The 15,980-nt window shown below is 47.2% G+C and overlaps 1 protein-coding gene across 11 annotated transcripts in view; it reads left to right on the forward strand.

The window, feature by feature from the left end:
- The window catches only part of axdnd1 (axonemal dynein light chain domain containing 1), a 162,273-nt gene that overhangs the window by 6,791 nt on the left and 139,502 nt on the right, over window positions 1-15,980 (forward strand). For 10 of the 11 annotated variants that reach the window (XR_009514787.1, XR_009514786.1, XR_009514785.1 and 7 more), the window contains exon 3: window positions 261-365. The exons of the other annotated variant lie outside the window; for it this stretch is intronic. Coding sequence is in view for 6 of the 10 variants with exons in the window: in XM_059984538.1 (XP_059840521.1) it covers window positions 261-365 (105 nt within the window). In the remaining 4 variants the exon portion in view is untranslated. The remainder of the gene's footprint in view (window positions 1-260; window positions 366-15,980) is intronic. 11 annotated transcript variants of the gene reach the window in all.

Genomic DNA, 15,980 nt, shown 5'->3' on the forward strand with positions numbered 1-15,980 from the left:
TTATTATTTAAAATTCCTTGACACGATGCAGTATCAGATAGAGTGGTTTATAAGTGGAAGAATATTAAACAGAACACTAATCACAAAGTAATTTAATGCTTTGGGCCAACATGCTAAGTGTATTAGAGCAAAAGATTACGAGCTGCTAAGTGGATTTCAAAATGGATTTTATATTAATGCAGATGAAGAACCTGCTTTGCACATAAAGAACTTTAGCAACTTGAAAACTAATGAAAACCATAGTTATGCTTTTCTTTTAGAGTCCAATCAAACCCCTGAACAGATATTGGATATATGCGACTGTTTTGGCAGAGAGCCGGTATTTGATGGAAGTGAGAAGTCTGTCACCAAAGTCTACACACAAGGTATGATAGACAATAGACAATAGACAATAGGTGCAGAAGTAGACCATTCGGCCCCTCGAGTCTGCACCGCCATTCTGAGATCATGGCTGATCATTCACTATCAATACCCAGTCCCTGCCTTGTCCCCATATCCCTTGATTCCCCTATCCATCAGATATCTATCCAGCTCCTTCTTGAAAGCATCCAGAGAATTGGCCTCCACCGTCTTCCGAGGCAGTGCATTCCACACCTCCACAACTCTCTGGGAGAAGAAGCTCTTCCTCAACTCTGTTTTAAATAACTGACCTCTTATTCTCAATCCATGCCCTCTGGTACTGGACTCTCCCAACATCTGGAACATATTTCCTGCCTCAATCCTATCAAATCCTTTAATTATCTTAAACGTTTCAATCAGATCCCCTCTCAATCTCCTCAATTCCAGCGTGTACAAGCCCAATCTCTCTGCGTAAGACAGCCCTGCCATCCCAGGAATCAACCTAGTGAATCTACGCTGCACTTCCTCAATTGCCAGAATGTCCTTCCTTAAACCTGGAGACCAAAACTGTACACAATATTCCAGGTGTGGTCTCACCAGGGCCCTGTACAAATGCAAAAGAACATCCTTGCTCTTGTATTCAATTCCCCTTGTAACAAAGGCCAACATTCCATTTGCCCTCTTCACTGCCTGTTGCACTTGCTCATTCACCTTCATTGACTGGTGAACTAGGACTCCTAGGTCTCTTTGCATTTCTCCCTTACCTAACTCTACACCGTTCAGACAATACTCTGCCCTCTTGTTCCTGCTTCCAAAGTGGATAACTTCACATTTATTCACATTGAATGACATCTGCCAAGTATCTGCCCACTCACCCAGCCTATCCAAGTCTCCCTGTATTCTCCTAACGTCCTCTTCGCATGTCACACTGCCACCCAGTTTAGTATCGTCAGCAAACTTGCTGATATAGTTTTCAATGCCCTCATCTAAATCATTGACATAAATCGTAAAGAGCTGTGGTCCCAATACAGAGCCCTGTGGTATCCCACAGCCAGTCCGAGAAACACCCATTCACTGCTACCCTTTGCTTTCTATCTGCCAACCAGTTTTCTATCCATGTTGAAACCCTGCCCCCAATGCCATGAGCTCTGATTTTACTCACCAATCTCCTATGTGGCACCTTATCGAATGCCTTCTGAAAATCTAGGTACAGAACATCTACTGGCTTACCCTCGTCTAACATCCTTGTTACACCCTCAAAAAACTCCAACAGATTAGTCAAGCATGATTTGCCCTTGGTAAATCCATGCTGGCTCGGCCTAATCCTATTTCTGCCATCTAGATGTGCCACAATTTCGTCCTTAATAATGGACTCAAGCATCTTCCCCATGACTGACGTTAGGCTAACAGGGCGATAGTTCTCCGTTTTCTCCTTCCCTCCCTTCTTGAAAAGTGGGACAACATTAGCCACTCTCCAATCTTCAGGAACTGATCCTGAATCTAAGGAACATTGGAAAATGATTACCAATGCATCCTCAATTTCCTGAGCCACCTCTTTTAGAACCCTCGGATGCAGACCATCTGGACCCGGGGATTTATTAGCCTTCAGTCCTACCAGTCGACTCATCACAGTTTCTTTCCTAATGTCAATCTGTCTCAATTCCTCTGATATCTTATGACCCTGGCCCATCCATACATCTGGGAGATTGCTTGTGTCCTCCCTGGTGAAGACAGATCTAAAGTATGCATTAAATTCTGTTGCCATTTCCCTGTTTCCCAAAACAATTTCTCCCAATTCATTCTTCAAGGGGCCAACATTGTTCTTAACTATCTTCTTTCTCTTCACATAGCTAAAAAAGCTTTTGCTATCCCCTTTTATATTCCTGGCTAGACTGAGCTCATACCTGATTTTTTCTCTCCGTATTGCTTTTTTAGTTAAGATCTGCTGTTCCTTAAAACTTTCCCAATCATCTATTCCCACTCATCTTAGCCCTGTCATACTTCTTTTTCTTTAATGCTATACAATCTCTGACTTCCTTTGTCAACAACTGTGGCCCCTTCCCCCTCTTTGGATCCTTCCTTCTCATTGGAATGAACTGCATTTGCATCTTTTGTATTATGCCCAAGAATATCTGCCACTGCTGATCCACTGTCTTTCCTGCCAGGGCATCCGCCCATTTAACTTTGGCCAGCTCATCCCTCATGGCTCCGTAGTCTCCTTTATTTAATTGCAACACTGACACCTCTGATCTGCCCCTATCCCTCTCAAATTGTAGATAAAAACTTATCATGTTATGATCACTACTTCCTAATGGCTCCTTTACTTCAAGATCACTTATCAATTCCTGTTCATTACACATCACCGTCCAAAATAGCCTCGTTCCTGGTTGGCTCAAGCACAAGCTGTTCCAAAAATACATCCCTTAGACACTCCACAAACTCCCTATCCTGGGGTCCAGCACCTACCTGATTCTCCCAGTCCACCTGCATGTTGAAATCTCCCATAACGACTGCATTACCTTTAGCACATGCCAATGTTAACTCCCTAATCAACTTGTACCCAATATCCACGCTACTGTTTGGGGGCCTGTACACAACACCCATTAGGGTCTTTTTACCCTTACTGTTCCTCAGCTCAATCCACACAGACTCTACTTCCCCTGTTCCCAAGTCACCTCTTGCTAAGGACTGAATCTCATTCCTCACCAACAGGGCCACCCCACCCCCTCTGTCTCTACGATAGCACGTATACCCTGGTACACTCAATTCCCAGGCCTGATCCCCTTGCAGCCATGTCTCCGTTATCCCAACAATATCGTAGTTCCCCATTTTCATCTGAGCTTCAAGCTCACCTGTCTTATTTCTGACACTACGCGCATTCAAGTATAGAATTCTTAGCCCATTCCTCCTCTCTTTGCTTAAAACACTGTCTACTGTACCTGACCCAGCTCCTTGAACTTCCATCAGGCAAATTGCACCTGAATTTTGATGACCTTCTCAAGATCACCCAAACCTTGTACACATTTAACCCCATGCACCTTCTGACCAACCCTCTGGATCTGGATCCCTGCCCCCTGCACATCTAGTTTAAACCCCCCCGAGCAGCACTGGCAAATACTCCTGCAAGAATGTTAGTACCCCTCCGGTTCAGATGTAGACCATCCCTTCGAAACAGATCCCAATGTCCCTGGAACAAAGACCAATTATCCAAAAACCTGAACCCTTCCTTCCTGCACCATGCTCTCAGCCTCGTATTAATGTGCAGAATCATTCTATTCTTCGCCTCACTCGCACGTGGCACAGGTAGCAATCCCGAGGTTGTCACCCTGGAGGTCCTGCCTTTCAGCTTCAATCCTAACTCCCTGAACTCTCTAAGCAGGACCCCCTCACTCACCTTACCTATATCGTTGGTCCCTACATGGACCACTACATCTGGGTTCATGCCCTCACTCTCAGGAATAGCCTGCACCCGATCTGAGATGTCCCGGACCCTGGCACCAGGGAGGCAACATACCATCCGAGACTCCCGATCTGCCCCACAAAATCTCCTATCTGCCCCCCTAACTATAGAGTCCCCTAAAACTATCGCTCTCTTCTCTTCCCTCCTCCCCTTTCTAGTTGAGGGTTCAACCTCTGTGCCAGAGGCAGGACCACTACAACTCATTCCTGGTAGGTCATCCCCATCAACAGTATCCAGTACGGTATACTTATTGTTAATGGGAATGGCCGCAGGGGTGCTCTGCTCTCTCTGCCTGCTCCCCCTGCCTCTCTGGACCGTCACCCATCTGCGTCATTTTTTGGTGTGACTACCTCCTGATAACTCCTATCTATCTCTGCCTCCACCTCCCGAATGATCCGTAGTTCATCCAGCTCCTGCTCCAACTCCCTAACTCGGTCTGATAGGAGCTGCAGCTGGACGCACCTTTTGCAGGTGTGGTCATCAGGAACAACTGTGTTGACCCTGACCTCCCACATACTGCATACGGAGCACACCACTGCTCTGACTGTCTCCCCCATACCTGAACTGAATTAATAGAATAAGTCTAAAAAGCACCTAGCGACCTTACCTTCTTCCCCTCAGCGAGCAATCACACAAGCTTACCGAAGTCCCCTTACGCCGAAGCCCACTTAGCCAAAACCCAGGACTCTGCTTCCACGGACTCCGCTGCCCGCTCTGAAAAGAAGTCCTGCCTTTTAAAGTGCGCGCTCGACGCTGACGTCACTCGCGCCTGCGCAGTTTCCCCTCCTCCACAGGTATTGACCAGGTAGGCTTAAATCCTACCTACACGGTCGAATTCTCTGAGCTCCCAGCTGAATCACAAGCTGTAACTTGCTCCCAATTCAAATGATGTGCCAGCATTGATACTTAGTAGGAATCAGGATCAGAGTTTAAAGAGGAAAGTGATAACCATGATCTCTTTAAGACTAAATGGCTTAAAACTCCTTTAAACTGGTAAGCTTGGAAATTCATTGGTGCAAGATGAGCAGATTGCTCTTTTGACCGTTGCTCTGATTATTATTCCAGCATGCTTCTAATTAATTATTTTGTGTGTTGCTACACAGTGCAATAATTAACTTTTCAGTGAATCTGGTAAAATTAAAGGGAGTTCAGGAGATCCAGGGATGGTCAGCAAGTGTATGAGCTGAGCGAACTACTGTGGTTTCCTCGGCTGTGTAGGTCTAGGGAAGAGCATCTCCAGCCCTGCCAAACATGAGATTAAGGTGCAAGCCCACTGACACCCCGTTTGTGTGGATGCTGTGTGATTCGTTACCCTCTTACAAGTGAGTACCACAAAATAACAGACAGTACACCACATACAATTAAATAATTTAGCTTTATAATTCTTAATTTGACCAAAGGGTTAGTAAAGAAAAAGCACAAAAAAAGGCCTATTTTAATGAAACGTTCTAAGTTGGAGCTCGTGGTTTCCCCTCCATCAATCCTCCTTCGATTTCCCCAGGCTTCGTCAAATCATGGCCCTGCTCCAGGTCGAGTCCTACGACCTCTTCTCTCTTCATCTTCTGTTGAACAAAAGACCTAGCTCACACCGGTGTCAGGCACACAACATGAAAACACACACCCTTCATTGGACGACTCACATTCCAAAATACCCCTTATAACTAACCATAACCCAAAAACTGCTACTAGAGTAAGACCATTATGTTAGCAGTGAAACCTTTCCCAGGCTGTTACATGAGTATTTTCTTCACAGCCTTTTCTTATCTTAACGGACTTGCAGATAATGATATTGCCTAGTTGCAATTGCATAAATCGTTAACTGTTGTATGTTGAACAGACCAATTTTGGAAAGGTATGAATTATTATAAAGCCATTCATCCAACCACTGAGCTATAGATTGGAAATAGTGTAACACACACAAAGTTCTGGAGGAGCTCAGCAGATCAGGCTGCATCTATGGAAATGAATAAAGAGCCGAGGTTTCAGGGTGAGATCCTTCATCAGGACTGGAAAGGAAGGGGATGGGGGAAGATGTCAGAATAAGAAGGTGAAGGGAGGGAAATTCACAGTATATTATTTTAAATGTGGAATCTACATGATTAAAAACTAATGATCCACTGCAATTTACTGACCCACAATACAGGAACAAATGAAATAGAAGACAGTGATAAGATATATAGCCTGCTAATGTTGCTATACTCCTCCGATGTTTTATTTTAATTCAACTTTACTGTTTTATTCCCACCTGACCTTGAGTACTCTAAAGTACAAAATTTACTGGATTCACTGCCTTCATGATTGAGAATTCACAGGTTCTTGGTTCTTTGAAGAATTTCCTTGTAATCTTAATCCAATATATTTCACTACATATGATGAAACCGTGCTTCAGGTTTTAGCCTGGAGAAGCAACACCTTAGCAATTATTTTCATGCCGCTTATTATCTGATGTTATAGCAAAGTCACCTCACATTTATCTCAGTCAAAGAGTTATCAAACTCTAAAGCACAGAAACTGACCCTGTGCCGAACCATTAATCCACCTGCACCTGGATCATAAGCCCTTCATATCTCTCCCATCCATATGTCTATCCAAATTTATCTTGCATTTTGAAATCAAACCCACATCCACCACTTGCCCTAGCAGTTCACTCCATACTCACTATCCTCTGAGCAAAGAAAATCTCCTTTAAACATTTCACTTTTCACCCTTAACTCATGACCTCTCATTGTAGTCTCATTCAACCTCAGTGGAAAAAGCTATACTCCTTATAATCTTGCATACCTCTATCAAATCTCCCCTCAATCCTCGACATTCTAGGGAATCAAATCCTAACCTATTCAACTTTTCCCAAGAACCCAGGTCTTCAAGTCTTGGCAACATTACTTGTAAACTTTCTCTGCATTCTTTCTATCTTATTTACATCTTTCTTGTTGGTAGGTGACCAAAACTTCACACAATAATCTTAATTAGGCCTCACCAATGTCTTATACAATTTCAACATAACATCTCAACTCCTGAACTCAATACATTGATTCATGAAGACCATTGTGTCAATGCTTTCTTTATTAATCTATCTACCTATGATGCAACTTCCAAGGAATTATGTATCTGTATTCCCAGATCCCCCTGTTATGCTGCACTCCTCAGTGCCCTACTGCTCACCATGTTAAACCTACCTAGTTTGCCCTCCCAAAGTGCAACACCTTACACCTGTCTGCATTAAATTACATCAGCCATTTTTCCAGCTGTTCCAGATCCCACTGCAAGTTTTAAGTCTTCCTTGCTATCCCCTTGTGGTGAACTACATATACCTGTCTGGACACCGCCCCCCCCCCCCAGCTGACTGCTCCTGTGGCTCCTCCCACGGACCCCTGGTATAAAGGCGATTGGAGACACTGCCCCAGCCTCAGTCTCCAGGATGTAGTGTGGTGCTCAATTGCTGCTTATTCTTTCTTCCAGCAAATAAAAGCCTATATCTCGCCTCATGTCTCAGAGAGTTATTGATGGTGCATCAATTTTATTGGCTGGAAGTTTTAAAACATGGAAAGCATTTTACGTCCAGAAAAATTAGATATTGACCCCCAAACTACAAAAGCAGCTCTTGCCTTTGAACTCTGGCTTGCATGCTTCCAACCATACTTCCAAGCGATTCCAGTGATTAAGCCTGCCACAATGTACAAAATCCTACTATCAAGAGTAAGTCCGAAAGTATTCTCCCTTATCAGGGACCTGCCAACCTACCAAGGGGCACTGGATGCCCTCAAAAGACAGTACCTGCGGCCAGTGAACACCGTCTACGCAAGACATCGCTTAGCGACGCAGCAGCAGCGACCCGATGAGTCGAGTGCTGAGTTTCTCTGAGCCCTACAGACACTCGTGCGAACTTGCGACTGCAAGGGACTGACGGCAGAACAACATTCGGAGCTGCTGGTAAGAGATGCCTTCGTTACCGGGATTAGGTCAGTGTAAGTGTGCCAGCGGCTGCTGGAAAATGCCGATCTTACCCGGCGATCGAGACGGCTGACACGCTGGAGGCTGCTCTGCACAACGCTGACGCTGTCCAGCCGTGTGATCCCCCGCCAGAATTCACCACTGCCATTGCCAGTCGCGAGTCCACAAACTCCTTGAAACCGACCACAGTTGCTGCCAGTCGCAAGTCCGTGCAGTGCTACTTCTGTGGACTCGAAAAGCACCCCCAAAAATGCTGCCCAGCCCGATAAGCGACCTGCTGCAGCTGCGGGAAGAAGGGCCATTTCGCCAAGGTCTGTAAGTCTAAACTACGAGCGGGGTCAGGCAGTGCTGTGTGTGAAGCATGGGGGCTGCCATCTTGGTCGCTGCCATCTTGCCTGCCTGCCTCGTGCAAGACATGAGGGCAGCCATCTTTGTCGGCACCGCCTCGCCCTGCCCCCGTCCCGCCGGTGTTTACCGGGCACCAAGACGGCAGTTCAACTCTGGCCTCCGTAACCCTCGACCAAAGCGCCCCACACCAGCTTGCAAGGTCAATGATGGACATCCTGGTGGAGGGGCACAGGACTAGCTGCCTGTTTGACACAGGCAGCACTGAGAGTTTTATTCACCCGGATACGGTGCAACGCTGCGGACTCGTGACACACCCGGTAAGCCACAGGGTCACCATGGCGTCTGGATCGCATTCCACGGACATCTGGGTGGGTTGTGTAGCGACATTGGTGATGCAGGGCACAGAATATCAGAACTTTGTGCTACTGGTCATGCCTCAACTGTGCGCGCCTGTGCTATTGGGGCTGGACTTCCAGAGCCACCTTGAAAGTACGACTATGGCATATGACGGGCCCCTTCCAACACTCACTGTCAGGAATCCTCAGTTTGGTGGGACTTCATCATATACTCCGCTACTGACCACACACACACACCAACCTACACATCCCACACAGCACCATGCCGACAGCTGCGCTACTGACACCACTTGCAGCCTCTCCACCCTCAAGATCCCTCACCCACCGCTGTTCGCCAACCTGACCCCCGACTGTAAACCTGTGGCAACTAAAAGCAGGAGGTACAGCATGGGGGACAGGGCCTTCATTCAGTCAGAGGTGCAGCGGCTGCTCAGGGAGGGGATCATTGAGCCAAGCACAAGTCCTTGGAGGGCCCAGGTGGTTGTTGTTCGGACTGGGCAGAAAAATAGGATGGTGGACTATAGCCAGACTATCAATAGGTTCACGCAGCTTGACGCGTACCCACTACCCCACATCGTGGATATGGTCAATCAGATAGCTCAGTACAAGGTGTACTCGACCATAGACCTGATAGCTTATCATCAGCTCCCCATCCGCCTGGAGGACCACCCCTACACCACCTTCGAGGCGGGCGGCAGGCTCTATCACTTCCTGGTCATCCTTTTCGGTGTCACAAATGGTGTCTCGGTCTTCCAGAGGGAAATGGACCGGATGGTGGACCAGTGCCAACTGAAGGCCATATTTCCCTACCTGGATAACATCGCCATCTGCGGTCATGACTGGCCGGATCACAACACCAACCTCCAATGATTTTTCCAAGTGGCCGAAGCCCTGAACCTTACTTATAATAGGGACATTATGCAGACAAGGCCAGCCCCCCTGGTCAAGTCTACCACATTTCCCCTCTCTGCCAAGGCCCACGCGGCCTCAGCCGCATTAAAGGGGACATTGCCAAAGCAACGATGCATGCGGTGGACGAGACCATTCCCTTCCTAGTAGAGAGTGACGCCTCCGATTTCGCGCTGGCTGCTACCCTCAATCAGGCAGGCAGGCCAGTAGCATTCTTTTCTCGTACCCTTCAAGGCTCTGAAATTCGGCACTCCGCGGTGGAGAAAGAAGCCCAGGCCATAGTGGAAGCTATTAGGCACTGGAGGCACTATCTTGCCGGCAAAAGGTTCACCTTGCTGACCGACCAGCGCTCGGTTGCGTTCCTGTTCAGCAACCAACAGCAGGGCAAAATCAAAAATGATAAAATTTTGCGGTGGAGAATAGAACTCTCCACCTACAACTATGATATCCTGTACCGGCCTGGAAGGCTCAATGAGCCCCCTGATGCCCTATCCTGGGGAGCATGTGCCAGCGCACAGCTCGACCAGCTATACGCCCTCCATGCAAATCTTTGCCACCCGGGGGTCACCCGATTTTACCATTTCGTGAAAGCCCGGAACCTGCCTTACTCCCTTGAGGACATCAGGACGATGACCAGGGACTGCCAAGTCTGCGCTGAGTGCAAACCGCACTTCTACCGTCCTGAAAAGGCGCAACTTGTCAAGGCCACCCGCCCCTTTGAGCGACTGAGTGTTGACTTTAATGGCCCCCTTCCCTCCACCGACCGCAATGTCTACTTTCTCAACATTATCGATGAGTACTCACGGTTCCCCTTTGCCATCCCCTGCCCCGACACCACTGCCACGTCCGTGATAAAAGTCCTGCACCAGCTCTTCACTCTGTTTGGATATCCCTGCTATATCCACAGTGATAGAGGGTCCTCCTTTATGAGTGACGAGCTGTGCCAGTACCTGCTGGCTAGGGGCATTGCTACTAGTAGGACCACAAGTTATAATCCCCGGGGTAATGGACAGTTGGAGAGGGAGAATGCCACAGTGTGGAAGGCCACACTTTTAGCCCTTAAGTCAAAAGGGTTGCCGGTCTCTCGATGGCAGGAGGTCCTCCCCAAAGCACTCCACTGTATCCGCTCCCTGTTATGTTCGTCCACCAATGCCACCCCTCACGAGCGCCTATTTTCTTTTCCCAGTAAGTCCGCCACTGGGACCACCCTACCGGCTTGGCTGACGTCCCCAGGGCCAGTGCTGCTTTGGAAACATGCGAGGAGCAATAAATACTCCCCGCTGGTTGAGAGGGTTCACCTACTACATGCGAACCCCCAGTATGCCTAAGTGGTCTTACCTGATGGGCGGGAGGACACGGTCTCTGTCCATGACCTGGCGCCCACAGGAGCAGCAGACCACTATCCCAAACACTCCACGGTAACTATGAACCCTGTACCCAAGGTGACACCGCGCACACTGAGCCCTACACAGACTCCTCATGACTCTCCTATACCGGGCGTTTTGTACGCGCATATACCGGGAACCTCGCACACGCATGAGGGATCACTGATGCCTAGTGGGCTGACACCTCCAGTCAGGCCAGAACCAGCACAACCACCGTCTCCAGTGCAATCACCCCTGGCACCTGTGCAATCACAGCCGGGGCTACGTAGATCACAGCAACAGATTCGACCACCCGATAGACTTAACCTGTAAATATACTTGTAAGAAACTTCGCCCCCTGGGGACTCTCTTTTAAAACAAAGGGGGGGGGGTGAATGTGGTGAACTACATATACCTGTCTGGACATGCCCCCCCCCCCCCCATTGACTGCTCCTGTGACTCCTCCCACTGACCGTGGCTCCTCCCACCGACCCTGGTATAAAAGCGACTGGGGACTCCGCCCTGGCCTCAGTCTCCAGGATGCAGTGTGGTGGTCAATTGCTGCTTGTTCTTTCTTTTAGCCAATAAAAGCCTATATCTCGCCTCACGTCTCAGAGATGGTGCATCACCCCTACACCCCAATCTTGGTGTCATCTGTAAATTCACTGATCGAGTTTACCACGAACAATAATAGACCCTGCGCTATTCCCTGCAGCACACCACTAGTCACAGGCCTCCAGTCAGAGAGGCCACCATCTACTACCACTCCACTAGTCACAGGCCTCCAGTCAGAGAGGCCACCATCTACTACCACTCCACTAGTCACAGGTCTCCAGTCAGAGAGGCGACCCTCTACTACCACTCCACTAGTCACAGGCCTCCAGTCAGAGAGGCCACCATCTACTACAACTCTCTGGCTTCTCCCATGAAGCTAATGTCTAATCCAATCTACTACTTCATTTTGAGTGCCAAGCAATGGCCTTGCTAAAGTCCATGTAGACAACATCCACTGCTTTGCCTTCATCAACTTTCCTGGTAACCCCCTCAAAAAACTCTATCTGATTAGTTAAACATGACCTACCACACACATAGCCATGCTGACTATCCTTAATCAGTCTGTCTATCCAAATACTTATATATCTGGTCACTGAGAATACCTTTAAGTAATTTTCCCACTACTGCTGTCAAGCTCACTGGCCTATAATTTCCTGGTTTATTCTTCGAGGCTTTCTTAAACAACAGAACAACATTAGCTATCCTCCAATCCTCTGGTATCCACCAATCCGTGGTTAAGGATGTTTTAAATATTGCTGCTGGGGCTCCTGCAATTTCTGAACTAACCTCCTACAAGGTCCAAGGGAATACCTTGTCAGGCCCTGGGGATTTATCCATCCCAATTTGCCTCAAGATAGCACTTCTTCCACTGTGATCTGTATCGGGTCCATGACCTCACTGCTGCTTTGCCTCACGTCTATAGACCATTTACTCCCGAGTACTGTAAATACATGAAACACCCTTTAACCGGGCATCTCTGGAAATGCAGCTCATTAGCCCCACACTAACAGCCACTGGAAACCCACCTTTCTCAGGCTTTGTATGTCTAGGGTGTAACCAACTTTGGTGCCGTCAAAGTCTGTAAGGTTGGGATGCCTTGCCCACCCAAATCCCGGTTTGTGTGAACACTGTGTGATTTATTGCCACTGACAATTGCCTGTCGGCAAGAAAATACAGGTCATACATTGCATACAATTAATCATAGGTATGTTTAAGAATGTAAACTTTAGCAGTTACTAAAGGCAAAAAAAAGACTAAAAGGGCCCATTATACTTAAACAGTCACATGTGCATGATGGATCTCAAATCTTGAACTTCTCTGTGAATCTCAAATCTTGAACTTGTCTGTAAATCATGCACCTGACCCTCGGTCTACGTGAAAACACACACCAGCTCCTGAAGGTCACCTGAAGTCCATCTTGAACAAATGGGCTGGTGGTTCTTCCTCCTCAAGGCCATCCGTCTGCACAAAGCATCTTGTGCCATGGGGACAGCATCCTCCACCATCTTCTCTCCTGTCTTCTCACCAAAGCATCAACCTCCCCCCCACCCGTTTCGGCAAAAAGCCTCAGCGCCCACCAAGCAATAGCAAAGCACCCAATGAGAGACCATGACTTGCAGTCAACAAAAACTACTGTTTACCCGACAGTTCGACATGCCCCAGGCTCACTCTCTAAGAAGGAACAGAGAGATATCACAGTGAAGGGGGAGACTGACAGTCGCTGTTATGGTCTGCTGCGCTGCTTTTTACTCCGAGATTCTCGCGATGCCTCGGTCAGCAACACCAGCCTGGAATTGGCTGTCTGCAGGGCCGTGCCCCGGAGGTACCATCTTCCCAGCCGTACTTGGAGAGTGTCAGAAAATGATCGGCTGACGAGCTCCAGGGATGGGAACTCATTCGCTGTATATAAAAATGCAGTTTGAGTGCCACTTCCAGATCAAGGCGTTGATAGAATCCCAACCACCTTCAAAAGGGAAAGAAGAGATATTAAAGAGAAGAATTTCAGCTGGTTTTGCAGTTAAGTTCAAAGAGAAAGCCATCTTAACTCCGCCCAGCCATTTGGGGGATTTCTTCATCGAGCACCCCCACTTCCATCCGCCAAAAGCAGAACTTCCCAATGGCCACACATTTTCATTCCCATTCCTATTTCTATTTCTATTCTGATCTGTTGGTCCATGGCGTCATCTTGTGCCACATTGAGGCTACCCTCAGGGTGGAGGAGCAATGCCTTATACTCCATTTGGGTAGCTTCCAACTTGATGGCACGAATATCAGTTTCTCCTTCCAGTTAAAAAAATTCCTCCCTCTTCCTTTTTCTATTCCCAACTCTGGCCTCCCACCTCTTCTTACCTGCCTGTTGCCTCCCTCTGGGTCCATTCCTCCTTCCCTTTCTCCTATGATCTACTCTCCTCTCCCATCAGATTCCTTCCTCTCCAGCCCTTTACCTTTCTTACCTTCCTTCATTCATCTATCACCTTCCAGCTATCCTCCTTCCCCCTGCCTTTTTATTTTGGCATCTTCTTTTCTTTCCAGTCCAGAAGAAGGGCCTTGGCCCATAATGTTTATTCATTTCCAAAGACGGTACCTGGCCTGCTGAGTTCCTCCCGCATTTCGTGTGTATTATGTTGAACAGGGTTTTGGTGGAAGCCTTTTACCATGTGTATGACTGAGCTAAAATTTTTAAAAATCTGACTTGCCGTGAAGGAGCGGTGATGAAGGGGATGCTCAGATATTGTATCAGACAATGGTCAAAACTGTGGAGAGAGAAAGCAGCAGAATTGCTGGAGGGGAGAAAGTCAAGGCAGGCAGTTATTAGAGTGGTAATTCTGGGGCTTGATAAGGGGTGTTTGAAGTAGTGGATATAGAAGGGACACAGCACATAAAGGTGATGAATAAGGCAGGGCAGCACAGAGATTTTGTGGGAGGGTTGGGGAGACTGGAACAAAGGCTCTAGTTGGGCAACGCTGGAAAAAAAGATTAAAGGATTATTGAGTATGATGAGAAATCAGCGAAGAGGATTGTGGCAGATGATTAGCAAGTGAGGTCATATTGTTGGCTGTAAGGTGGTGTCATGTAAAAATCTCAGGAAAAACTTTTTTTGCTGGATTCCAATAGAAGTTTAATTGCTGAACCCAAGGCTGAAAGGACTGTCCTGTTTTTATATATTTGTTTTGAGGATGTAGATATTCGAAGTAGGCCTTAGCCTTTCAGTTAAGATCTGCTTCAGTCTTTGAGTGGGATTTGTAAGCGTGCTATAATTTGTGGAATGGACGCCAAATGAGTGCACCATGTGGCACAGGTCCAGCAGTCTGCATTTGCAACATGGAAATATTAACAACAATTTCAGGAGTGACTTGCCCACAGAAGATTAGGGGTAGTGGTCGATGGGTCTTACTGTGGATGGAGATCTATGACTAGTGGTGTTTTGCAGGGACCTCTGCTGCTTGTGATATGTATATAAATGATATGGATCAGAACACTGTTTCTAGCGGTGACAAGACAGCCTACAGAGGAGAGGTTAACACCCCGACACAATGGTGCCAGGAAAACAACTTCTCCCTCAGTGTCCAAAAAACAAAAGAGCTGATTGTGGATTCCAGGAGGAACAGAGACAGGCTCAACCTGATCAACATCAATGGGACTGAAGTTGAGAGGGTGAGTTCAGTCGGCCCTCCTTATCCGCGAGGGATTGGTTCCGGGACCCCTCGCTGATACCAAAAAACGTGGATGCTCAAGTCCCTTATTCAACCTGTCTCAGTGCGGTGGACCTTAGGACCCAGCGGCAGAGCTCTGAATCCACAGTGTTTCTGTTCACAAAAATAATCACAATTGAAAATAAAGTGGAAATAATAAAGCAATCGGAAAGAGGTGTAATGCCATCGGTCATTGGAAAAGCGTTAGGCTACAGTCGGTCAACTATTGGAGCAATTTTAAAGGATAAAGTGAGAAAGGCTCACTGATGAAAGCTACAATTATTACTAAGCAACGCAGGGGTTTAATTATTGGGTTTTGGGTTTTTGATCCTCCGCATCAACTGGGCACAGATGGAGAGCGCACTTGGAAGCGGTCTGTCACTGGTTCGAACTCAGGAACTTCTGTTTCTGAGCCTGGCGCTGAAACATACGTCCTTAAGTGTTTTACTTGCATAGAAAGGTAAAATATATACTATATACTAAGACAAACGTTTGACTAACTGACGCTAAATAATACCGGATGTACCTGTTCCGACTTACTTAGTAAGAGAACTTCCGATTTTTTCCGATCCCGATTCACGATAACCTACGCACATCCTCCCGTATACTTTAAATCACCTCTAGATTACTTATAATACCTAATACAATGTAAATGCTATGTAAAATAGTTGTTATACTGCATTGTTTAGGGAATAATGGCAAGAAAAAAAGTCTGTACATGCTCGAACAACAAGTGCTAGAAGAGCACTTCCGGGTTTTCGTGATTCGCGGTTGGTTGAATTCGCGCATGTGGAACTTACGGATAAGGAGGGCTGACTGTAGTTCCAAGTTCCTTAGTAACCACATCACCGGAGATTTCACTTGGACTGCACACACTGGTAGTGTGGCATAAAAAGCACAACAGTGTCTCCCTCTTCCACCTCAGGCGACTGAAGAAGTTCAACATGAGCCCCCAAATCTTCAAGACTTTCTGCAGGGGCACCATTGAGAGCATATTGACTGGCCG

Source organism: Hypanus sabinus, chromosome 11 (assembly GCF_030144855.1).
Source record: "Hypanus sabinus isolate sHypSab1 chromosome 11, sHypSab1.hap1, whole genome shotgun sequence".
NCBI lineage: Eukaryota > Metazoa > Chordata > Chondrichthyes > Myliobatiformes > Dasyatidae > Hypanus > Hypanus sabinus.